Genomic DNA, 27362 nt, shown 5'->3' with positions numbered 1-27362 from the left:
CTTTATTACAACATAAACATACTACACTCAGTTATGTAGTCAGCACAACATCCATAAGAATATGTATTGTTATGAAACTCTCAACTCATCAGGTTCACCAAATATACAAGTAAGTGGTAATATGCTGATTACTCAACAGATTAAGTAAAATTTCTAAATCAGAATTACCAACACTTAAGAAATGTGAAATGGGTGGGACTACAATATGTTAATCACATAAATAGATAGCAGAATAAAGATCTAAATTATAGAGTAATTAAAAGGCATCTATTCTAAAGATGTCATTATACTTCACAACCTCACTCATAAAGGATGATACTGGCAAAACAAGTTTATGTACGAGCAGATAGCAAGCATCAAGCATAACATTTGACCTCATCAAAACATATTTGAAGACAGTTAACCAACATTATTCTAAAAAGCCATTTACTTTATGTTGTTTAGTACATCCAAGAAATAATATGGTTAATAAATTTCAACATTACTTATTCATTTACTTAGTTCCTCTTAATTAAATGCTCTGACTGCTTATTGAAGAACTAATAGAATACTAAGGTAGATCTGGCTAATTCATAAAAAATAATTTGAGAAAAAATCCAGAGAAAAGTGAAGGTCACAGCAAAATTTCAGAGAATTGGGAGGGAAAAGAAGTAGAGAAAAGAAAAATAAGTAAAATAATTAATAAATAGAAATATCCATAATTAAAGTGCCAGCGATCATAACCTATAAATACTTAAACAGAAACAAAATACGATAGTTGTAATAGAGAAAGGAGACAACACAGTTGACAGGAAGATGACATTGTCATAAACAAATAAATAAAGGTGTATACTAGACTAATGAAAGTAATTTAGGCAATAATCAATGTCACCACAAAGATACAAATATTTAAATTTATGTTAGTTAAATATCAAAATTTAGAGAGATCAGTCATATAGCTATAATGAAGTTACAAGTTGAAAGACTAGGATTAATAGAGAAGGAAAAACAACTTTAAAAAGAAAAATGAAAACCATGAATTTCAACATTTCTATCAACCAGTATTGTCACATAATTATTGATAAATTAGATCACCACTATAATAATATAGAATTGTGAAGAGTTTTAAGAAAATGTTAAAAGAACTTATAAGAATTATAAATAACTATAAAGACCAGCAATGTTAATAAACGTTGAAAGAATTTATAGGATTATAACAAATTATAAAGTATTATAAAGGCCATAACTAAGGAGAGTGAAGCAATTATCATAAAGATATCACTTAAAGATAGAAGCAAATTGAATAAATTATCATCATCATCATCATTTAACGTCCGCTTTCCATGCTGGCATGGGTTGGACAATTTGACTGAGGACTGGCGAGCCTGATGGCTGCACCAGGCTGCAATCTGATCTGGCAGAGTTTCTACAGCTTGATGCCCTTCCTAACGCCAACCACTCTGAGAGTGTAGTGTGTGCTTTGACGTGCCACCGGCACATGGGCCAGTCAGGCAGTACTGGCAATGGCCACACTCAAACAGTGTTTTTTATGTGCTACCTGCACAGGAGCCAGTCCAGCAGCACTGGCAACGACCTCGTTCGAATATTGTTTTTCACATGCCAGTAAAGCGACGCTGGTAACGATCACGCTCAAATGGTGCTTTTTACATACCACTAGCATGGGAGCCAGTCAGTGGCCCTGGCAGTGATCATGCTTGGATGGTGCTCATAGAGCTCCACTAGCATGGATGCCAGTCATGCAGTGCTGTCATCAAATTTGATTTCAATTTCGATTTCCCTTGCCTCAACAGGTCTTCACAAGCAGAGTTTAGTGTCCAATGAAGGAAAGGTACACATAAGTGGGTTAGTTACACTTGGCTTGCCGGGTCTTCTCAAGCACAGTATATTTCCAATGGTCTCAGTCACTAGCCATTGCCTAAAATCAGTCATTGGTTACAGTCATTAGAACCAAGGGTACACTAAAGTAGCTTAAATATGATCAGTTATACAAACATGCACACACGCACACACACACACACCACACACACACACACACACACACACACATATATATGGTTATGGAGCTAGAGGGGGTGACAATGATTTTGATGACGATAAATATTAAAGATTATTCATTTTTAAAGAATACTATTCAGATGAAAATATAATAACTTTCCCAACAGGGTGGTCATATTAGAAAGTGTCTTGGTTTATATAGTGACCATTTGAGCAATACTCTGTCATCTTAGCCATCTTATAATATATATCACAAGGAAAACATCAACAATGGTGAAACTTACAAGATTAAGTCATCTCTTCAATTCCAGAAAAAATATATCCAAAGAGTTCACTCCATTAATATTTTATTTATTGACCAAACCCAACAACTCCAACATCATATCCATACAAATGTTAGTCCTACTGAGCTCAACATCACACCACCACATCCACTGACATCAAATTTATCCACCATTAACATCACTATCATCACATCTAGGAACTTCACCCATCACCTCACCACTTTCTACATATTTACAATTCACGACAAACTCTTACCTTGATGTCATAGCCAATGCCATGAGCTCGGCACATTTGGAAAAATACACTATAGTGGATGATTGATAAATTCGAATGATACAACTTTGTACTCAACACACCATACCGGTACTGCTTCTGAAAATCAATTATACAATATTTTAGAAATTTTTTACAGCAAGCAGTGATAAATAAGTTTTTAGTAACTATAAATTTAAGGCAGTGTTTTTCACTCCAATCAAGTTAGCATACCAATCATGCATGCGTGCACATATATCCAGAAAGATATGCATGCATACATGTGCTTATTTTAGTTACAAATCTATATGCATATATATAAGTGTGTGCATTAGTTAATGTAGATTTGTACATCATAAATACAATATGTCTAAGTACATATCAATCTTCCTATAAGTTCTGTCCGATTTTACCTTTTTTAAAATTGAATGAAATTTAATAGTATTTTAGAATGTCTAATGGAATTAAAAATTATTCTTATGCATTTGTGTACATTTAAACTAATTAAATATTATTTTACAGAATAACAGAATTTAAATTTCTTTGATTAAAACCCTTTCTAACATGGAAGTATCCAAAGAGCATTTGAGGCACATACCACTTTATGAGTACAAAAAAGGAAACTCTGCAGCCGAAGTGACTTGAAACATACACTCAGTTTATAGGAAAGAATGCTTGAATGAAAGAACTTGCAGAAGATGGTTTGCAAAATTCAGAAGTGGAGATTTCAGCCTTGAAGATGAAGATCGAACAGGACATCTAGTTGAGTTTGATGATAAGCTCTTTGAGGCATTACTTGAAGAAAATCCTGCATTATCAGTTGAACAATTGGCAATAAAGCTTAGTTCAAACCATACAACTGTTCATCATCATCTTCAACAACTTGGAAAGCTTCCTAAACTTTGAAAATGGGTGCCTCATGAATCGTCTGAAAGCAATCACAAATCCTGCATTGATAGCTACTCTTCTCTCCATTCTTGCAAACTCATTTCACCCTTTTTGGATAGACTTGTGACTGGTGATGAAAAATGGATCTATCGACATGTTAAATGTCATAAACAGTGGCTTGGTAGAAGGGAAAAAGCTCATCCACAACCAAGAAGGGAACTTCATGAAAAAAAGGTTCTTCTCTCTATCTAGTGGGATTGCAAAGGAGTAATTCACTTTGAATTGTTACCACTTAATGCAACAATCAATGCTCAAGTCTACTATCAGCAATTAGAGCATTTGAACCAAGCTTTGAAGAAAAAAAAGACCCGCTTTAGTGAATAGGAAAGGAGTGATGTTTCATCAGGACAATGCACGAACCCACACTGCAAAGATCACATCACAGAAGATCAAAGAGCTTGGTTGGGAAAAAATTCCTCATCCACCTTATTCTCCTGACCTTGCTCCTTCAGACTACCATTTGTTTCGTAGTTTACAGAATCATTTGGGGGACATATATGTATCATCATCATCATTTAACGACTATTTTTCATGCTGGCATGGGTTGGACGGTTTGACTGGTGCTGACTGGCTGAAGAGCTGTTCAGGCTTCATGTCTGTTTCGGCATGGTTTCTATGGCTAGATATACTTCCTAATACCAACCACTTTACAGAGTGCATTGGGTGCTTTTATGCAGTACTGGCACAGGTGCTTTTTATGTATGTATATTATTATTACTATTGTCATCGTCATCGTCGTTGTCATCATCATCATCATTGGACTCTCTTGTTTGACAGGATGTTTCCCAGGTAGCAGAATTTTGGTACAGCATTTAGAAAGGTATTTCAACCATGACAATAACATCTTGTTGTAGAGGATGACACATGAATCTATGTACATCATTACCATTTTAGTTTTAATGGTCACTTTTTCACACAAGGTAAAATAGGTGTGCCAAATATCATATAACCAATTGTCTCAATTATACATCATCATGTCTCAGTGATCCAAGATGCTGAAATTTAACTTCACTATTTCTTCCTATGTCTGATGTTCACCATCTCTTTGTGTGACATACATACTCATAATTATACAGTTACTCCACCATGTTGAATCATTCAATGGTTATCAAATCTCTCAGCTCATCATGCAGTTCTACTCATTTTATGAAAGTTAAGGTTAAATCCAACAAATTTTAACCAACTCATTCTCTCCAACATTCAGTAACTGTGTGTCACCATTATGCAACATTATTTGCTTTATTACATACTTCAGCACCCAGGACTTCTACTCTCCTTCTAACTCTGATTAATATATTTCCAAACATCCCTAATACATTTAAGCTGTCTAGATAATGGAAAACACTAAACTAATAACATTTTTGAAAATTGTCATGCTGTAATGAAAATTTCTGCCAATGCACTAGTTTATTAATGTCCACATCAATACAGTCTACATGTGAAAGACAAAGTGCTGTACATCAAATACTCATGTTTTATTTACTTCAATGCCTAAGCTACTAAGAATAATTAGAGAGAGCAACTTTAAAAATTCAGTGAAAAACTAGATATGATTAACAAAATAGAATGAGACAGAAGTATCTTAACAACAGAATATAACATCTAATTATCAGCTTTATATAACATAAAAAATATCAAGATATGACTGAATGTTTTGAGCCTAACAATAAATCAAAATGTAAAAATATTGTCAGAGTGATTTTTAATGTAGCTATATCTGAGTCTATAATTTTAGCTAAAGCTAAATATCTTAAAGAGAAAATAAATGAAAGGTTTCAAATATTTTATCCTGATTTTGTTAATCAGGTTGCAATACATCAAATTTTATAACATTGATTCCAAACACAACAGATTAAAATGATACCTGCTATGTTTAGTAGAGAAATATAACATTCTGATGAGATGTTGAACAAAATGAAAACCTGTAAATTGAACAAAATGAAAACCTGTAAATAAGCCTACATACTAAATAATCTTTAACTACAAGCCAAATATCATCCTATATATACTGAGATGAGTTAAAATCATATTAATAACAATACAAAAGTAATCTCCACAAAATTAGTACACCAACCAATAACAGACTACTTGTTATACATACAATAGGATAGTATTTTAAACGCTACTTATCCCCTAATAACAGAAGTTAAAAGCATCATTTTTCATCAGACCTGGCCATGGAAAATATATTGAATCCCAAGAGTTTTTAAACAATACAATTTCATCAGGTGTTAAATCGAAATCAAATTTGATGACTAGCATCCGGACTAGTGGAGTGCTAAGAGTACCATATGAGTGTGATTGTTGCCAGTGGCACGTAAAAAACACCATTCAAGCATGATCGTTACTTGCTTCGCCTTACTGGCACTTATGCTGGTGGCACATAAAAAAAACATTCGAGCGAGGTCATTGCCAGTGCCGCTGGACTGGCTACTGTGCGGGTGGCACATAACAAGCACCATTTGAGCGTGGCCGTTGCCAGTACCACCTGACTGGCCCTCATGCCAGTGGCACGTAAAAGCACCCACTGCACTCTCGGAGTGGTTGGCATTAGGAAGGGCATCTAGCTGTAGAAACTCTGCCAGATCAGATTGGAGTTTGGTGCAGCCATCTGGTTTGCCAGACATCAATCAAATCGTCCAACCCATGCTAGCATGGAAAGTAGACGTTAAACGATGATGATGATGATGATGATAATGGAAAACTTAGAACAGCAATTCTATGAAGCCTTAGTCTGAGCAAGTAATTAGATTCTGTTACATGAACTGAATCTGTTTCTCTCTCTCTATTTCACTATGTCTCTCTCTCTCTCTCTCTTTATTTCACTCTGTCTCTCTCTCCCTCTTTTGATTACCACTCGCCTCGCCAAGACTTCCACCAGCACCACCACATATAAACCAGTGCACGCAGAAGATGCTCTCCTCTAAACTTCCTAGTTCGAGGTGTGCCCACCCTCCCACCCCTCCACCTGTACCGGAAGTTCCTATTGTTCCTATCCTTTGTCATCCTTGGGTTACTTCACATGAACAATTCTATAGGCTTTACGCCATCCTCACCCCTAATTAGAGCTATCTCCTATGTTAGGTAATGATCATATAGAGCAAAAAAGTGTAGTGTATGCAGGTTGAACTGAAGGCTATTGTATTGTTTGTTTATGAATTCTGCCAAATGCGTGTTTTCTTTTCAGGTACATGAAGCCACTGTCCTTTGTCTCAGGGTCTCACGGGCCTATACCTCCCACACCCTCAGGGTTGGCACTCTCAATGTTAGCATACCAAAATCTAGGTCTGGTAAGATTGTTGAGATGCTTGAACGGAGATGTGTCGATATGTGCTGCACCCAAGAATTAAGGTGGAGAGGAGGTTCTGCTAGGTTCCTCACAGGCAAAGAACACAGGTACAAGATTTTCTGGGAGGGGAACACTGACAGGGTCAGGGGCGTGAGTATACTTCTCGCTGAAAAATGGGTAGATAAGGTAATTGAGGTAGTCAGAGTATGCGACAGAATACTTAAGATTAGATTAGTGCTTCACCATGGGTTAGCAACCATTATATCAGCCTATACCCCACAGCCGGGGCAACCCGATGGACAGAAAGACCAATTCTATGACACCCTACTGCAGACTACCTAGTTGAGAAATGACAGGGACCTTCACTTTGTGGCTGGTGACTTCAATGGACATGTTGGACAACATACAGAAGGCTTCCATGGCGTACATGGAGGCTACGGTTATGGTTCCCACAACAAGGAGGGAACGAGGCTGCTGGAGTTCTGCGATGCAAATGAATTTATGGTTTGCAATACTAACTTCAGGAAACATGCCAGTCACATAGTCACCTACCGATCGGGCCAACATACTAGCCAAATTGACTACATCCTTGTCAGAAAAAGGGAAAGATGGCTGCTTATAAATGCTAAAATCTTCCAGGCGAAGAATGTACCCCACAACATAGACTGGTAGTTAGTGACTTTAGGATCAGGGCTAAGTGGATGCCCAGAAGATGACCAACATAGAGAAGAAGGGTCTGGAAGCTTAAAGATCCTGCGCATGGACAGAGATTTAGAGACATATTACTCGAAGCCTTTGAAGAAATAGATGGGGATATAGCTTCACACGGTGTAGAAGACAACTGGAGGTTTCTACGGCACAACCTGCTGAGAGCCAATGACCAGATCTGTGGATGGTGCAAAGTCCCCTCTTGATCCAAAATAACATGGTGGTGGAACAATGTGGTTGACAGAGCTATTAGACAAAAGAAACAGGCTTGGAAGGACTGGAAGAATGGCGTTAGCAGGGAATTGTATCAGACTGCCAGAAGAGAAGCTAGGAGACAGGTTTATCTAGCCAGAGGGGAAGCAGATAAGAAAAAATTTGCCAATGTTCTGCGCCGTAAGGACTAAAGACTTGAGGTATTTCGCGTTGCAAGACAGTGTGTGAGAGAGAATCATGATGTTGTAGGAGATAAATGTGTATGCATGGATGATGGTTCTCTTGCACTAAATGGGGCTGCAAAGAGAGAGGTTTGGCAACACCACTATGAAAGGTTGCTCAATAAAGAAAATAAATGAGAGAAAGAGAGTCTGCCAAATGTCGACCCAACAGAGGGACCAGCTATCCGAGTTGACAGTACCTTGGTAGATAAAGCAATTAAGAGTATGAAGACAGGGAAAGCCCCCGGTCCATCAGGAATTACTGCAGAGATGCTCAAAATATCTGGCAGTGTCGGCTATAGCTTAGTTACCCATATAGTTAACCAGGTGATACACGAAGGAGTCATACCCAATGACTGGTGTAGCAGCATAATAGTCAACTGCTACAAAGGTAAAGGTGACGCTTTAGATACAAATAATTACAGAGGTATCAAGCTGTTGGATCAGGTAATGAAGGTCATGGAGAGAGTCATAGCCCAACTAAATAGGGATGAGATGCAGCTTGGGTTCGTGCCAGGGAAAAGCACCACCGATGCCATATTTCTGGTAAGACAGCTGCAGGAAAAATACCTAGCCAAAGATAAGCCCCTGTACCTGGCTTTCATTAACATGGAGAAAGCCTTTGACAGGGTCCCCCAATCCCTTATCTGGTGGTCAATGAGGAAACTAGGGATAGATGAATGGTTAATGAGAGCTGTACAAGCCATGTACAGGGACGCTGTCAGTAAGGTGAGAGTTCGCAATGAGTACAGTGTAGTTGGCAATGAGTACAGTGGACCCCTACCTCAGGGTAGAGGTAGGGGTCCACCAAGGTTCAGTCCTCAGCCCTCTCCTATTTATCATAGTCCTCCAGGCAATAACAGAGGAATTTAAGACAGGATGGCCCTGAGAGCTCCTCTATGCTGATGACCTTGCTCTAATTGCTGAGTCACTATCAGAACTAGAGGAGAAGTTTCAAGCGTGGAAACAAGGATTATAATCAAAGGGCCTTAGAGTCAACCTAGCTAAAACCAAAGTCCTAATAAGTAGGAAGCCAGGTAAATATCCTGCCCAAGCTTTTTCCACTTCTACTCTTACATCATTGACAATGAAGTATTCCATATTAAAAGGAGGGATGTGTGGCTTGGATACTGACAACTGGAAAGAACAGTCCCCTCATAAAATGTCTCTCCTGATGTTACTTGGACACAGCTGCCAATCTACTCTCTACTTCTTGATTAGAGTGCATAAGCTTTTCACCTTTTTTTTCCTTTCTGAACTAGAACCAGAATGAACTAGAATAGGTTGTTAAAAAAGCCCTTCTTTGCTTTAACCCTCTCTATCTCTCTCTCTCACCCTTTCTCTCTTTCTCTCTTTTCTCTCTCTCTCTCTCTCTCTCTCTTTCTCTCTCTCTCTCTCTCTCTCTCTCTCTCTCTCTCTCTCTCTCTCTCTTTGCTTTTTCCAGATTGCAAATTTAAAGCAGTTTTTTTCAATAATTCTGAGCTCAGCTAGTTAAAACTGTTTTTCCCTTCATTTGCTTCTTTCACCCTTTCATCAGTTGTTTTAGCTCTTTTCTCAATTCAGTGATTTGATACTACCCCTTACTGAGACCATGCAGTTTCTAAATTTTTTTTCCTTCATGCCAATGGTATTTTGATATGCCTGGAACACAACTTGCTTCATGGTCCTCTTCTTCCTGGTTACATCACTTTTCCGAATATTGTCCAGGATAATGTGAAGATCCTGATTCAACTGAGCTCATCTTCGATATGCCACTGGTGGCAAATTCAGCTATGATATCTTCTTAAAATCTTCTGGTTCTTCCTACACTCTGAGGAAGTTGATCAGAAAGATCATAGATACTGTGGTTTGCCACCTTGCCCCAGTCTGCCCCCCAATTGACAAGCCATTCTAATACTCTAGGTGGTAGCAGGTGTTTTGCAGTGTTGTAGTTTCTCTTAGCACTTAGCTTTGCTTTGATGAGTTTTCATACTATGTTCACTCTTGAATATTCTACCACAAATGTTGCATCTCTTAGTTTTACCCTCCTGTCCTGCTACATCCAATCTTGTAGTCCAAACATACCCCTTCACTTTCCCCCTCTCTACTCTCCTTTTGCACTTCCATGAACTACCAGCTCACTCCCCCCCCCCCCCATACTCTGTATAACTCCACCTATGTTCCCTATCTTTTACCTTGACAGTACACCGTGACACATGTTCACCACCAAATTCTACCATCCTCTTTCTCTCTAACTGGGGTATCCAAGTATCTCCTCCACAGCAAGACATCTGTTTCTGTCCTCCTATCATAGTTTGACCTCTCATCAATTACCTCCTTCAATACCACTCCCCTCTCAGTTGAGGTGTCTTTATCATTCAAATAGTAAAGTAAAAGGAGGTATGAGAAAGTTTAATTTTCCATAATAGATGGATGGATGGATATAAAAGTTTTGAAGGTTCATGGATGTAAGAGATTAAGGATATATAAAAAGTTTGTGGATATAGAGGTAGATATAAAAGTAAATAGGTAGATAAATAAGTAGACAGACAGAAAGGATGGATAAATGGATGGATGGATGGATGGATGGATGTGTGGATGGATGGAGGGATGGATGGAGGGATGGATGGATGGATGGATAGATGGATAGATAGATAGATAGATAGATAGATAGATAGATAGATAGATAGATAGATAGATAGATAGATAGATAGATAGATAGATAGATAGATAGATAGATAGATAGATAGATAGATAGATTAGCCTAAATGTGACATGTGACTTGTAGAGAGCCTTGTTACTGGGTGTTATAGCTTATCTTGTTAGCACTTTTTAGTCAACTATTTTTCATTAGACATTCTTAATTCTTATTTGTTCTTGTTCTATGCTGATGATGGCTATTATTAGCACTGGTTAATGATCCTGGAAGCAAGAGATGTATTTCCATGCATCCAACTCATTATGGCAGTTCAGGATAGGTGCCTTCTTCTTAATGAAGTGTACTTCTATGATTCTGAGGTTAACTGCATCTGTCTCCTGGCTAGTATCCAGGTGGAGAAATTCCCATCATAATGTTGGTGGTGTTGAAACATGGTGTTGGGTGGTGTGGCCTTGTGGAGATGTTCCTTCACTCTAAGGTGAAATTGTCTTCTGGTTGATCCTATGTATGTTGTTCCATAAGAGCACATCATTTGGTACACCACATTGGATTTAAAACACAGCCAGATGCTATCCATTAGCTGTATCATTCTGATTGGACAGTGATTTAGGCAGTATGCATTCAGCATGTTATTGGTGTGCGAATGCAAGTCTAAGCACGTGGCCCCATCTTTTGTGTGTGTGTGTGTGTACATATATATGCAGGCAATGTGATTAAGAAGTTCCTTTGTCAACTACATGGTCTCAACGTTAGTTCTATTGCAGCACCTTAGACATGTGTTTTCTACTATAGCTTCAGGCCAGCTCTGAGTGAATAAATTAGATATATACATGTGTGTGTGCGCGTGTGTGTGTGTGTGTGTGTGTGTGTGTGTGTGTGTGTGTGTGTGTGTGTGTGTTTATATTTTCCAGTTTACATGAAAAAGCAGTTGATAATTCTATCAACAAAGTGTCCTCTAGCTCAATGCTTTCAAAGAGTAGTGGAATGAAAATTCTCATACTTGAACATATGAGATGGTATCAAAAGGTTCCTGGACTAATTATGTTTAACAAAAAATAACTTATTTACATAGGCGCAGGAGTAGCTGTGTGGTAAGTAGCTTGCTTACCAACCACACGGTTCCAGGTTCAGTCCCACTACATGGCACCTTGGGCAAGTGTCTTCTACTATAGCCTCAGGCCGACTAAAGCCTTGTGAGCGGATTTGGTAGACGGAAACTGAAAGAAGCCTGTTGTATATGTGTATATATATATGTATGTGTGTGTATGTGTGTATGTATATATTTGTGTGTCTGTGATTGTCCCTCCAACATCGCTTGACAACCGATGCTGGTGTGCTTACACCCCCATAACTTAGCAGTAGAATACGTACTAGGCTGGAGTTGATTTCTTCGACTAAAGGCAGTGCTCCAGCATGGCCACAGTCAAATGACTGAAACAAGTAAAGGAGTAAAAGAGATATGTTTTAACATCCTCTCCTTTGAAATAGGCACCTTGCTCAGCAATACACTGGTCTCAGCACTCCTGCCACTTTTGGAGTCTAGCCTGGAAGTCATTTTCCATAAGCAGGTCAAGGATCTTCTGTAATTTGTTCTGAATCTTGGAAACATATTAAAATCACAACCTTTCAGCTTCATTTTCATCTTGGGGAAGAGATGGGAGCCTCCAGGTCCTAAATCTGGTGAATAGGCCAGGTGCATTAGCAATACCTTGTTGTTTATAGTGAGAGACTCATAAGTGAGGAGAGCATGGTGACAGGGTGCATTGTCATCATGAAGAACCCAATTCTTCGCACCTCATAGATCTGGTCACTTTTACCAAACGTCCTCCCTCAAATGCTTGAAAACATCACAGTAGAACTCTCAGTTGATGGTCTGGCCCTGAGAGACGAATTCCCAATGCACAATACTACATTCCCAGGGCTGACGTTTGTGGCAGGTCTTCCAGATTGTTCATCATCTTCCAGAGACATTCTTCCACTTATGAATCATTTGAATCATTGCATACAATCCATTGTCCCATTACTATAAACTTGTCAAAGCATGCTCAATGTATCTGTAGCTGACTTCTCAAGTTAAACACAAAATTTTACAATGGCTCTTTATTCCTGTCCATGACAAAATCACAGACTACAGCATACATGTGATCACAATAGCATAAATTTCACAACTTGTAAAGTAAACACTGTGATGTCACTCAGCACACTGCCTCATGAAGGTCACTGCTAGTTCTCACTGTGCATACAACAGCATGCTGCCATCTGTTGGCACACTAAAGAACTAGTCAGGGAACTTTATGATACTAACTTGTACAAGTAAAGATTAGCAACAGGAAAGGCATCTGGTTATAGAATAATTCAGTAATATATAATAATTAATGTTAACATCGAAAAATTAACATAAAACAAATGAATACACACATGGCAGCACATTGTAAACTTGTAAAAATAGTCTACTTATCTGAAATGAATACTAACTGAATGTTGCTGCAACCCACTCTCCCTAAGACAGTAAAAATGCTGCATGTTCCTCTCCTCTTAACTACATAATTAATGACAGCATCAAGCAGGGCACTGAGTCATTCTCAAGTGAAGGTTATCGTATATAAATATATAAACATAGATACACACACCTACAGGCAGTGGCAGATCTACAATATTGGGTGCCTGAAGCTTAAAATGTTATGTGAGCACCCTTTACCATCAGCAACAGTAGGGTAACATCCAACAAAGGTCAAAAAATTTTCATTCCCTTGCAAGGAACTCCAGCATGAGGCCCTGATAACCCAAATAGTGGAGTTGTGATGTGGAGTCCTTAAAAATGAGTCTGAAAGTGAGCCCTCTTTCCACCAGAAATGAGGTGTGGGTAATCACCAATATCTTTGTTGATGTGGTTGTTCCATGGTAGATCAATACAAATATTTTCCAGGTTATGTCTTATACTTTTAGAGTTATGGGGGTTGATAATTAAGGAAGTGTTATATACATGCATCCTTAAGATACATATGAAAATTACAAAATACTCTTTTTTTCTGTTTTTTGTAACAACAGTTTTGTCATATGACAGCTTCTTTGCAATGTCATTTTCTAGAGACAATATGCATAAGTGCTCTTCAGTCATGGTAGACTGAAATTTATTCTTTACAAAGGAAAGCTCTGAAGAACCCATTTCTGCTTCATACCTCATTTTAAGGCATTGTCAAATACAGCATATGTGCAGTGGTAATATTAGGGGATACTTCAATTAATTGTTGCTCATAAATAAGCTGAAGAACTTATGTGCATTGCATTTTAGATGGTGTGTTTTCTCCTGTATTCCAGGATTTCCTAAGGCATAAATACTCTTTGAACTGATAACACTCATTAATTTGTGGTCAATATAATCTTTGTAATGCGATATTATAAGTTTGATACTGTTCTCATCAAATTCGCAGTCTGCTCATATGGGTCCATCCTCTTGCTTAACTGGATTATCAAGCAATCATAGACTTGATTTAGAACTTCTTTCCTAAATTTTCAGCCTCTTTCAAAGATGCTCTATCACTTGTTCTATCTGTGAATTTCTTTGAAACAATGTGTTTGGAAACATCAGAATAATTTGAGATGATATATTCACATAAACCTTTTCATAAACCAATTCATAGTGTGCAATCCTGTTGGCTGAATTTTCTTGTAGTTTTTTAACAAATGAAAGCAAAGATGCTAGCAGAAGGTAACCTTCGAATACATTAGAACCAGAGGTTTGGAGTTTCTTACTTATTTTGTTAAAACGCTCCATTACTTCTTCCCAAACAGCATATTCCAATATTACCAACTTGTGGTATAAATTCTTTGCATCTCGCTTACATTCAGGCTTCTCTTCATGTTTGAGAGTCTGTAAAAATATCCCTGTATCCATTTTTAATTGCCCAGACTGCTTCATAGCGTGCAGACCATCTATCTACACTTAGGCTCTTTAGAGAAAAGGCTAGATTGCTCCATGTGTTCAAAATCCCCCATCTTTGAGGAGATTCAGAAAAGAAAATGCAGCTGCTGCAAGATGCCAGAATAGTCAACAACTTCAGGTACAGTAGACACTGCCTTTAAACTATCAAAGTTGAGTGAATGGCTTGCACATGGTACATAATCTGCAAACCTGTTAATGTTTTTAAGAAGTGCTTGCAGCCCTTTTTCCAATCCCTTCATGTTAGAAGCATTATTATATGACTGACCATAGATATTTTCAAGTGAAAGCTTATGCTCCCCCAGAAATTGTTATTTTGTTGAACAAGGTCATGGATGAATGTTTTTCTATTGGTAAAAATGCTAAAAATCTCTTACAGGCTTTCCATTGTAACAGTATTGAACAACAATTACTAGCTGGTCAACATGTGTCATGTCAAGTGCAGAGTTGACAATAATTGAGTAGTATTTGATATCTAGATTGTTGATCTGATTCACCACTTCATCTTTCACACGTTTTCCCATAATTTCTTTCAAGTCTTCATACATTTGGATAGGTAAGTAAAATTTACTTTTTCATTTTTACATTTCTCTAAATGTTCATGTAAAAATGGGTCAAATTCCGCAATAAGATCAATGGCCCCCATGAAATTGCCATTGTTTGGGGAGCCTCACATTTTTTCATGACCTCTAAATGCTAAACCTCTTTCACTTTTTAAGTACTTCGAAATAGTACTGCATGTTTTTTCCCAACTGTTCCTCAAGTTGTTGATCCACAGTGTTTTTATTTGACTCTCATTTTAGCCAGCTCAACATCACCCTGTTATGTTCCATGTTGTCTTCAAGATTTTCTAGAGTTCTGAGTATATTCATCCATTCAGAAAACCTACCCAATGTAAGTGACATTTGGAATTTAGAAAAGTGTTTGCTCTTTGAGTAAATTAAACAGGATCTCATCACAGTATGACCATTTTTCAATCTTTATTTCAAAGTACTTGTTTGAGAAACTTTGATTTTGCTGTTTGTAAATCCTTTTGGATTCAGTATATACATTATCTGCTTTTTTTTTTATTTTGAAAAAAAACTGATGTCTTGCAATAAACAGTTTTGTATGAAATCATTATAAATTGTTACAGGCCAGTTTGCCAGGTCACTGTATTCTTTCAAATCACTAAATTTGCTTCCTGTTTCCTGTTTCTGCTCTTGCTTTTCTCTAAGTTCTTGACCACTATGATCATCATCTGCACCAAAAGTGTCAACAGTAGGTTGATTATTGCTAAACAGAGCACTTATGGTTTGTGCACTATCATTGACTTCACTGGTGCTTGCACAGCTTCTTTCAGTTGCAAATGATGACAAACTTTTACTTGACATTGTAAAATAGTTTGATAGTTTTTGACATCTAGAAATTTCATTAAATTGCTTTTCCTTGAGTTGGCATTTCTGGTATCCACTTAAGTACTTTCTTGCAAACATTGCTATTCCTCTTGGGGCCTAAACCTCTGAGAAAAATAAATTGAGGTAATGTTTTCATTAGCCACAGCGAGACAGAGATCAATCAAGATAAGGGTTCACAACTTAATATATAGTCATAAATGAAGAATTATTCATTTTGTACAAGGTGATATTCAAACAATTTTTAAGGTAGAAAAAATGCTTTGTTATTGAACAGATTGTAAGTCCAAATCTAGGAGGTAAACCCTTTCATTGGTCATTAAATAATAATGGTGTGAAAATAAGAATTCTTATCTCTACCGTGCAGATGTAGTAGTAGACACATTTGACAATGAAAGGGGCAGGGCCCAAGTTTCCACAATAATTCAAGTAAAGCGAATTATCTGTGATTCGTTTGTACTTTTATATTTAATGCTGCTTCACACTGGCAGAAACAGCAGGTGAACAACTTGTTGCTAGACACTTCATGTTAGACTCTGCAGAAGAGTATGATATGATGTCTACTAAGACTGATAACAGCAATCTGCATGGCAAAATACAAAACAAATAAAATTGACAGAATGAAAAAATTAAGTTGCTTCAGAAGGGTCCCTCCAGGATTAGGGGCCCTGAAGCTTAAGCTTCATTAGTTTTATGATAGTTCCGCCATTGATTACAGGCACACACACATCATCATGCACTCAGAATTATACTAATGGACTAAGGTAGATATATTCAAAAGGAAAGGTTGTGATGTTCACAGCAATGAAATTGATGATGATTTTTAATAAATTTCCTTAGATGATGTATACAGTGTACATAATTGTATGCGTATTTATGCATATGTGTGTAAGTGTGTGTATATGTGTGTGAACACTTGAAGGTGTAGGTATGTAATTTGTCTCTAAAGCACATGGCAATTTGATAAAAATACACATAAATATGACTGTGTGTTCATATATAAAATACACACATACACACACTATATATATATATATGTTTTGTTTTTCTTATCCCATTTTGTATTTATATATATATATATATATATATAAACGATGATGATGATGATGATGATGATGATATATATATATATATAGCGGCATACGTAGACTTTGGTCTCTTATATGTAAGTATATATTTATCTAAATCTTGTACAACTCTATTTCTTTATTCTTTTATTCTTTCCTTCATTCTATCAGCCCTTACACACTTATTTCATTAATTCCACTTTTCATTCTTTCATTCTCCCTCTCTCACATTTCATTGCCTTCTCTTCATGCTCACTTTCCCTCCTCTTTTCACTTCATTGTGTCCCTGTCATTTTTTTCTTGCCCCTCCTTCTTTCTTCTGTCCCTCTGCCTCTACCTCTCTCTCTTCTCTTCCCATGTGACCAGTGTTCAACCAAGCTTGACCTTTCTTTCTTGGTTTGGCTGATGTCCGTGCAACATCTATATTCTTCCCTGTGCCAGTGAAATCTTGTATCCCTGCTGTAAGGCTTTACTTCCATACACGCCAGCTTAATTCAATTTGTCCTTAGTCGAAATACACTTGTTGTTATGTCCTGTTATTTCGAGTATAACCAGCTGAAATTGCAAAGATAATCTGGAACTCGACTGAGGAAAGAAAACTCCAAATGACCTGTCCTTGTTTTCTTTGTATTGTCTATCTGGATGTTTTGTTGTCCTTTTTTTGTATCACCTGTCTGGATGTTTTGTGTTCTTCTCACATTTAGTACTATCATCATCATCATCATCATCATCGTTTAACGTCCGCTTTCCGCGCTAGCACGGGTTGGACGGTTCGACCGGGTCTGGGAAGCCAGGGGCCGCTCCAGGCTCCAGTCTGAATCTGGCAGAGTTTCTACGGCTGGATGCCCTTCCTAACGCCAACCACTCCGTGAGTGGATTGGGTGCTTTTTACGTGCCACCTGCACAGGGGCCGGAGGGTCCGGCATCGTCACGATCGGTTCGAGCATTTTAACGTGTCAGCGGCACGGGGGCAACGAGGTCCGGGGTACTTTGGGGATCCAGGGTACTTTGGGGATCCGGGGTACTTTGGGGATCCGGGGTACTTAGAATGGGTAGGGGGTATGTGGAATTGCTGCAGAAAGCAGCCCGGGTCTTTGTAGTCACAGCATATCTCCAGAGATCTCGGTCCTTCGCCATTGCCTCAGTGAGGCCCAATGCTCTGAGGTCATGCTTGACCACCTCATCCCATGTCTTCCTGGGTCTACCTCTCCCCCTGATACCTTCAACTGTTTGGGAGTGGCACTTCTTCACACATCTCTCTTCATCCATCCGCAGCACATGACCATACCATCGCAAGCGTCGCTCTTGCACACCACATCTGATGCTTCTTATATCCAGCATTTCTCTCAGGATACTTACACTCTGTTTTGCGTGCACACTGACACTACACATCCAGCGGATCATGCTAGCTTCATTTCTTTCAAGTCTACGCATGTCTTCTGCAGTCACAGCCCATGTTTCATTACCATGAAGCATGGCAGTTCGCACACATGCATCATACAATCTACCTTTTGCTCTGAGGGAGAGACCTTTTGTTGCCAGTAGGGGTAGGAGCTTTCTGAACTTTGCCCAGGCTATTCGTATTCTAGTGGTGATACTCTCTGTGCATCCACCTCCGCTACTAACTTGGTCACCCAGGTAGCGGAAACTATCAACTACTTCTAGTTTCTCTCCCTGGAGTGTGATGGAATCTGTTTTCTGAGTGTCTGTTGTGTCTATTGTCCCTGTGCATCTGCCGCACATGAAAGCTATCTTATCTGTTAATTTCCCTTTAATGTTGCTGCACCTCTTATGTGTCCATAACTTACATTGGGTGCATCTTATGGAGTTTCTACCTGTACCTTTCCTACAGGTTGAGCAGGGCCACCTACCCGAGGGGATGTGTGCTGAGTACCTCTTGCTGCTTACTAATACTTTGGTCTTTGCTACATTTATTCTAAGGCCCTTTGATTCCAACCCTTGCTTCCACACCCGAAATTTCTCTTCTAGTTCCGGTAGTGATTCTGCTATGAGAGCTAGGTCATCGGCATAGAGGAGCTCCCAGGGGCATCCCGTTTTGAATTCCTCTGTTATTGCCTGAAGGACTATGATGAATAAAAGGGGGACTGAGGGCTGAGCCCTGGTGCACACCTACTTCTACCCGGAATTCTTCACTATATTCGTTGCCAATCCTAACCTTGCTGACAGCCTCTCTGTATAGAGCCTGTACAGCCCTTATATATATATGTATATATATATGTATATATATATATATATATATATAATATATATGTACATATATATGTATATATATATATATATATATATATATATATATGTATATATAATTCCGAGAGAGTTAGAGGTTGTGAATCCAACCAACTAAGGGATAATATCTATCCAGTATACTGCTGGTAGAATACCCAATTATTAATACACACGTGTTTTTCATTGCATGGCAATTACATTACCAAGTGTAATAAATGGGTGAGGGTAAAAAATTATTTATACAGCAATAAGAAAATGGAGGGGATCAAGAGATGGTATTCATCAACTTTAAGACATTATATTATGTCTATATACATAATTATAACAAGGGCATTGGCTTGCACATCACCACGCACTGAAAATTAATGTCAAAAGACACTATTGCCACCATAAATTCTCCGAGAAAAACACACTGCATAATAGGCTAGTGGAAGAAAGAAAATGAATTACAACTTTGGTTAACCACATACATGATCGTGTTTCGCTGACCACTTGGTAAAAATCATTTATGATTTTACCCTTTATTGTTATTATAATTAATATTTGAAAAAATATTTACTCCTTGATCAAAACTGTATTTTACTGCAGACTTGATCTTTAGCACACTGCACGTGGTTATAAGAGAAGAATATGAATTCTACTTCGCAGCATATCTATGTAAGTCTCGACGAAAATAAGATAAGCGAAGGCGCAGCTCACTTGCATATCCGTAGCCACTCATATTTATACGCCTGGGTATACCGACACTGATGAAGGCAAAAACGTAACATTTTTTTTTATTACTTTAAGCCCAAAACACGATCATGTATGTGGTTAACCAAAGTTGTAATTCATTTTCTTTCTTCTACCAGCCTATTATGCAGTGTGTTTTTCTCAGAGAATTTATAGTGGTAATAGTGTCTTTTGATGTCTATTTTTCAGTGCATGGTGAGGTACAAGCCAAGCTCTTGTTATAATTAAATATATAATTATAATATATATATGGCCTTGCTTTTTGCTTTTTGAGCCAAAAAATTAACTTAACTTAACTTAACTTAACTTAACTTAACTTAACTATATATATATATTTATATATTATAATAACAAAATACTCCTTGGATGGAATTTATAAATATTTTAATGCATCACTACATGCGTTTCCACAAATCACATTTATCTTAAGATCATAGTCCATATTCCTGGGATGATTACTGTGCAGTCCATAGTATCCATGAACACTGGGTAGATTATGTTCATGCATTAATGGATGTTTAATAGAGGGCTGTTTATCAATTTTGACCAGGCACAGGAGTGTCTGTGTGTTAAGTAGCTTGCTTACCAACCACATGGTTCCAGGTTTAGTCCCACTGCATGGCACCTTGGGCAAGTGTCTTCTACTATAGCCTTGGGCCAACCAAAGCCTTGTGAGTGGATTTGGTAGATGGAAACTGAAAGAAGCCCGTCATATATATGCATATATATATATATATATATGTATACATATATATATATATGTATATATATGTATATATATATATATATATATATATATATATATATATATATGTATATATGTGTATATATATATATATATATATATATATATATATATATATATATATATATATATATATATAATTAGGGCTTAGTAAAATAAATTACTTTGCCACATACTGAACTTTCTAGAAATAGCAGCCAAAAAAGTTTTTTAGCCATTTCCACTACTTAAAGAAATTGTTGATATATATATATATATATATATATATATATATATAGGAAAAAAAGCAACAAGAATGGATTAAAATCTCAGTACGATCGTTTCGTACGAGGACATCTTTAATAAGCTACAAAAAATGCAGTGAATACAGATGGCTCGAACTCGTCAGCCGAAAAAATATCAGAGAATTCCCAAACATCAAAAGGGGTAGATACAAAAGAGGTTGTAAGATTAACTGCATTGAAGAAAGTTCGATTCATGGAGATCCGATGAAAGGTTTTAAACCTATAGAATTTATGCATGTCTACATATAGCTCATATTGAATATTTGATCAAGTTGTATGAAGAAATTTTCGGATACAGTCATGCAAAATTTCTGAAAATCCGAGTAAGAGGCAAAGTGATTGCCATATCATGTAGAGGAAGGTCTGAGTAAAAGCATAGTGACTGTCATATCGTGTAGAGGAACAGATTGTTATTGAAATTTACAAGAATCGCAGATAAGTTCGATTTTTTGGAGATCCGATGAAAAAGTCTTCAACTTACAAAATTTGTGTATGTCCTTATAGTTCATAATCCAGGAACATTAATAAATACAAAGAATCTGATGATGGGACGATTAATTCTAATAACCCTAACTCTAGTGGGAAAAATTCTAGCAGCCCTAACTCTAATTCTAAGAAATTTAATAAGAAAGACATAATATGGCTAAACATCCCTTTTAACTATGCGGTTTCATCAGATATTCAGGGTAGATTCAAAACAATTCTAGAAAAAAATTTCCCATCCTCTCATAGATATCATAAAATTATTTCTAAAAAAACAGTCAGAATTTCTTATTCAACTCTCCCAAATATGTCCACTTTAATAGCTAAGATCAATAATAATAACATAAAACTAGCCAGAAATAATTTAATAAATAAAAATAAAAATACAACGGAAAATTGTAATAACAGTACGAAAAGTAATAATTGCAACAATAATAATAATAATAACAATAACGAATGTCATAAAATAAATATAACCAAAAACCATGGAATTGTTAATATCAATAATAACATAAATAGGAATGATTATGTTAGTAATAGGAATAATACCATGAATTTAAGTACAGTGAATGAGAGTAACAACACTATCAGCAACAACACTATACATCTGGATAACAATATCGACAACAATACTAATAGCATCAACAATATCAGCTATGATAGTAGAGTTATAGAACCAAACGATAGTGTAGGAATACCGACAAATGATAATACTACTTTAGGAGATAACATCAACTGCAATAATGATAACATTATTTTAGATAGCAGCACCAATAATAATAATAATGAAAGTAGGGCTTTAGAACCAAATGAAAATGTAGGAATACCTATAAATGATAATACTGTTTTAGATATTAACTACAATAATGATAGAGTTTTTTTAGATAATAACAATAATCAAAATCATGATAAATTTACCCGCTCTGCTTCGAGCAACAGTAATATAAGACTTCTATCCTCAAGGTATTCCACCTCTAATTATAATGCCCCTAGATGTAATTGCAGAATTAAATCAAAATGCCCGGCCCTTGATTTATGCGGGTTAATTAACATAATCTATAAGTGCTCCGTAACCACAGATAATAATAAGTTCTCTTATGTTGGATGCACTGTAAATTTTAAACAGAGATTGAATAACCATCTCTCATCTTTTAAATTACGTCATAAGGCTGATAGCACTACTCTTTCTAGTAAAATTTGGGAACTAAAAAACAATAATATCAAATATAACCTTAATTGGGAATTAGTCAGAAGAGCAAAACCCTATAAAAATAGCAGAGTAGGCTGCCAACTTTGCTCCATGGAAGCATTTGAAATTCTAATGTATAGAAATAATGGAGAAATTCAATTAAACAGCAGAATTGAACTTGGAAATTCTTGTATACATGCTCGGTTTAAGACTCTTAAATATTTTAAATGATATTTTAAATCATATCTCAATTGATAACTGTATACTGGAATCATTTTACATAAAATTCATTTTGACTTACATATCACTCCTACATAGTATATTATATATTTAACTAGAAAGATAAGTTCTAACTAGCTATGATTATAATTTTTTCTCTCTCTGATGGTACTATTTAATACTTATTGACTTAAATTATTTGATTTTTTTCTATTGGACCATATTATAGTAAATTAAATTTTGCTCTATTTTTATCTCCATTTCTTAGTCTATTTTTTATCCCATTACAAATATTAGTTAGTTAAATCTCTTAATTTCTTTTACATTTAAAAAATTAATTCTGCTAATCCCAGACCTATCGTAGTGTATTGTGATGGGATATAATATATTAAAATAATAAAATAATAATTTAATATAATATAATATAGTGTAGTGTATAGTATAATAATAATATAATTGTTTAATTTCATTTAAAAACTACCCCATTCTTCTTTCCTTTCTAATGACCTCTTTGTAACCTGACAATCTATTAATAGTAACATATATAAATAAAGAAATAAATTGTTGACCTCAGTTCGAATTTTTTTCTAAACAAACTTAGACTTTTTTGTTAGTATCAAATTGTGCCCATCCCCTTAGCTTCCCCTTTCCTTTCTCTTTGACAGTTTAAATAGCAGTAACTGATTAAATTCCTACCTCCTTCCTCCTCTTTCTGTGATTCTTGAAAATCTCATTAACAACCTGAACCACTACAATATAAGACCGTCATTTTGCTTCTCATTTGGATTCCCTGATATTTTCGCATGATTGTACCCTAAATCTCTCCCCAAAACTGGATTATGAACTATAAGGACATACACAAATTTTGTAAGTTCAAGACTTTTTCATCGGATCTCCAAAAAATCGAACTTATCTGCGATTCTTGTAAATTTCAATAACAATCTGTTCCTCTACACGATATGACAGTCACTATGCTTTTACTCAGACCTTCCTCTACATGATATGGCAATCACTTTGCCTCTTACTCGGATTTTCAGAAATTTTGCATGACTGTATCCGAAAATTTCTTCATACAACTTGATCAAATATTCAATATGAGCTATATGTAGACATGCATAAATTCTATAGGTTTAAAACCTTTCATCGGATCTCCATGAATCGAACTTTCTTCAATGCAGTTAATCTTACAACCTCTTTTGTATCTACCCCTTTTGATGTTTGGGAATTCTCTGATATTTTTTCGACTGACGAGTTCGAGCCATCTGTATTCACTGCATTTTTTGTAGCTTATTAAAGATGTCCTCGTACGAAACGATCGTACCGAGATTTTAATCCATTCTTGTTGCTTTTTTCCTATTTGTAATCACCCCACTTGTCGTATGGTTAACACCATATAGATTTCCGGTGCATCCTAGTTAAGGACCATATTCATGTGAATTCTTTAGAATTCACTAGAATCTCAATTACTTAACTATATATATACATAGGCGCAGGAGTGGCTGTGTGGTAAGTAGCTTGCTAACCAGCCACATGGTTCCGGGTTCAGTCCCACTGCGTGGCATCTTGGGCAAGTGTCTTCTGCAATAGCCCTGGGCTGACCAAAGCCTTGTGAGTGGATTTGGTAGACAGAAACTGAAAGAAGCCTGTCGTATATATGTGTGTGTATATATATATATATGTATGTGTGTGTATATGTTTGTGTGTCTGTCCCTCTAGCATTGCTAGCAATGCTGGTGTGTTTACGTCCCCTGTCACTTAGTGGTTCGGCAAAAGAGACCGATAGAATAAGTACTGAGCTTACAAAGAATAAGTCCCGGGGTCAATTTACTCGCCTAAAGGCGGTACTCCAGCATGGCCGCAGTCAAATGACTGAAACAAGTAAAAGAGTATATATATGTATGTGTGTGTATATGATTGTGTATCTGTGTTTATCCCCCCAACATCACTTGACAACTGATGCTGGTGTGTTTACACCCCCATAACTTAGCAGTTCGGCAAAAGAGACCGATAGAATAAGTACTAGGCTTACAAAGAATAAGTCCTGGGGTCGATTTTCTCGACTAAAGGCAGTGCTCCAGCATGGCTGTAGTCAAATGACTGAAACAAGTAAAAGAATGAGAAAGTTGATTGAGGTATGTGGGCGCTTCTGTGTGTATCTGATGGGGTGGGGTAGAAGGTGATGGAAAGAAATGAAGAAATGGTAGTTATAAAGAGGTGGAAGTATGTGTGGTGATGTTGGACTTATTTTACTATTTGAGTTTGCAGATGTCAGGATGGTTCTTTTCTTTGATCTTATTCCCAGTAGACCCCTGCCTCAGTGAATACAAAGTAGTCAGGTCAGCAAATACAGCCACTACATTTATCCAGTTGTTGGAGTTCATTGTCTGAGGTGACAAATGATATTTTTTTGAAGTGATTTTTTAATTACTTTTGGTGGTATATAGTATATAGTATTATGAAAATAGTGGTTATTTTGTTTAGTTGTTTGTGTTGTCCCCTTGTTCTACTATATACTAAAGGTGGTCAAACTATTTTATACTCAAATAGTAAAATAAGTCCAACATCATCACACACACTTCCACCTCTTTATAACTACCATTCCTACATTTCTTTCCATCCCCTTCCACACTTCCTCACCAAATACACACAGAAATGCCCACATGTCCCAATCAACCTTCTCATCGCACAAAATTGGTAAACAACCCTCACTTAAATGTCCATTAATGCTATTTTGCCCAAAGAAATGACTGCATGAACATGATCTACCTGGTGTTCGTGGATACTATGTCTGTACTGTAATCATTTCAGGAATGCGGACTATGATCTTAAAAAACATGTAACTTGTGGAAATGCATGTACTGATGCATTAAAATATTTATAAATTCCATCCAAGGATTATTATTGTTATTACTTGGTCTCCAAATGTCGTGGTATTGTGACAGATAGTTTAGATACACTGTACCAGTGTAGTAACAGTAAACAAGATAACAATGCAGCCATAATAACAACGTAACGATCCAACAATCTATTTACAAACCGACACTCAATATTCCAAATGAACTAACCAACTTCTGACTTCACTGTGAACTCAACTCTAACTAACACACAAACTTCACTTCAACTACTACTATTTATAATCACTCGGTCCAGTCTATTTCTCTCAAGGGGACATCGTAACTCTCATCACATCTTCCCCTTGGAGATTACAACTTCCATAAGAAATGAAATTCATTTTTTCCAGCACCTCTCCCTCACTCTTTCTTTTTTTTTAATTTAATACGTTTTTCATTTTGGCATTATTTCTAAGTATACAGTCTGTTTCCTTTTTCTACGGCTACTTCTTTGAGGCTCAATCTCTTTTGGTACTGACACCTCAAACATGTCATAGCAGACTTCCATTACTGTTTCCTTTCATTTTGGGGTATGGGCAGTAGGGTGAGGTAAAAATATGCTTTATTGCATGTATTTTGAAGAAGTTTTTGAATTCACTACCCGTACATTGTGTTCCATTATCTGATACCAACATGTCTGAAACACTGTATCGGGCAAATAATTCATACAGGAACTTTATTGTCTTTGCAGTTGGTTTGTTGACCTGCATACCTCTGGCCACTTTGTACTGCTATCAACAATGATTAAATAGCATGTGCATCTCAGTTGAGCATCTCAGGCTATCCATCTCAGGCCACATTTAGCATTTCATCGGTGGTGCTTTGGCTGCTAGCGCACAAGCTCTACATGGCTTTACACAATTTTCAATGTCCTGGTCCATTGTTGGCCAATATACATAGCTTTGCATTAAGGCTTTCATTCTTGACATTCTTGGGTGTCTACTGTAAAATTTCTGCACTCGTTTCTATAGTGCAGTTGGTACTACCACTCTTTGTGCATACATTAAAACATCATCGCATAGTGAAAAATTATTCAAACTTATATTTTCATTTTGCTTTTTTCAACATTTCTTTCATTCTTGTAATGTAATTATCCTCTATGGATTTCATTTTTTTTTTTATTGTGCGCTATCACTGGCAGTTCATGAATGACATTACACATAACATTTTTAATTAATTTTTTTCTTCAATTCAGCTGCTGAGTTCTTTTCACTGATGGGGCAGCCATTTAATTTTTTACAGTACAGCTTATTGGGAGATCCCATAAATCAAATAACTCCAACCAGTCAGTACTAAACAGATTGGTTCCATTCTTTATGACAAAAACTTTTACCTTGCAAGTTTTTCCTCAAAATGTGACATCATTCCACATTTCAACGACAAAGTGTAGTTTATCCCACATCACACCATGTGCAGTTTTTGCTGTTTTTCTTAACATAGGTTTACCTATTTTCTTCCACATGTCAGTATTAATGATAGAAATGTCACTACCAGTATCCAGTTGTCATTTAACATTTACTCTGTTTACTTTTACGTGTACAAATTTCCTTATTTTTATGAAATGTAGGCCTCCACATCCGTAACATGGATTAGGACCTAGCAATCTTCTTTGGTTATACTTT

General features: G+C 36.7%; 1 protein-coding gene across 1 annotated transcript in view; it reads right to left on the bottom strand.

Annotated features, from left to right (window-relative positions):
* The window catches only part of LOC115218047 (IQ domain-containing protein H-like), a 396498-nt gene that overhangs the window by 38130 nt on the left and 331006 nt on the right, over positions 1 to 27362 (bottom strand). The window contains exon 18 of the mRNA XM_029787806.2: positions 2536 to 2652. Within this exon, the coding sequence (XP_029643666.2) occupies positions 2536 to 2652 (117 nt within the window). The remainder of the gene's footprint in view (positions 1 to 2535; positions 2653 to 27362) is intronic.

The sequence above is a fragment of the Octopus sinensis genome, linkage group LG12 (genome assembly GCF_006345805.1).
Source record: "Octopus sinensis linkage group LG12, ASM634580v1, whole genome shotgun sequence".
NCBI lineage: Eukaryota > Metazoa > Mollusca > Cephalopoda > Octopoda > Octopodidae > Octopus > Octopus sinensis.
This window is presented reverse-complemented; position numbering and strand designations above follow the sequence as displayed.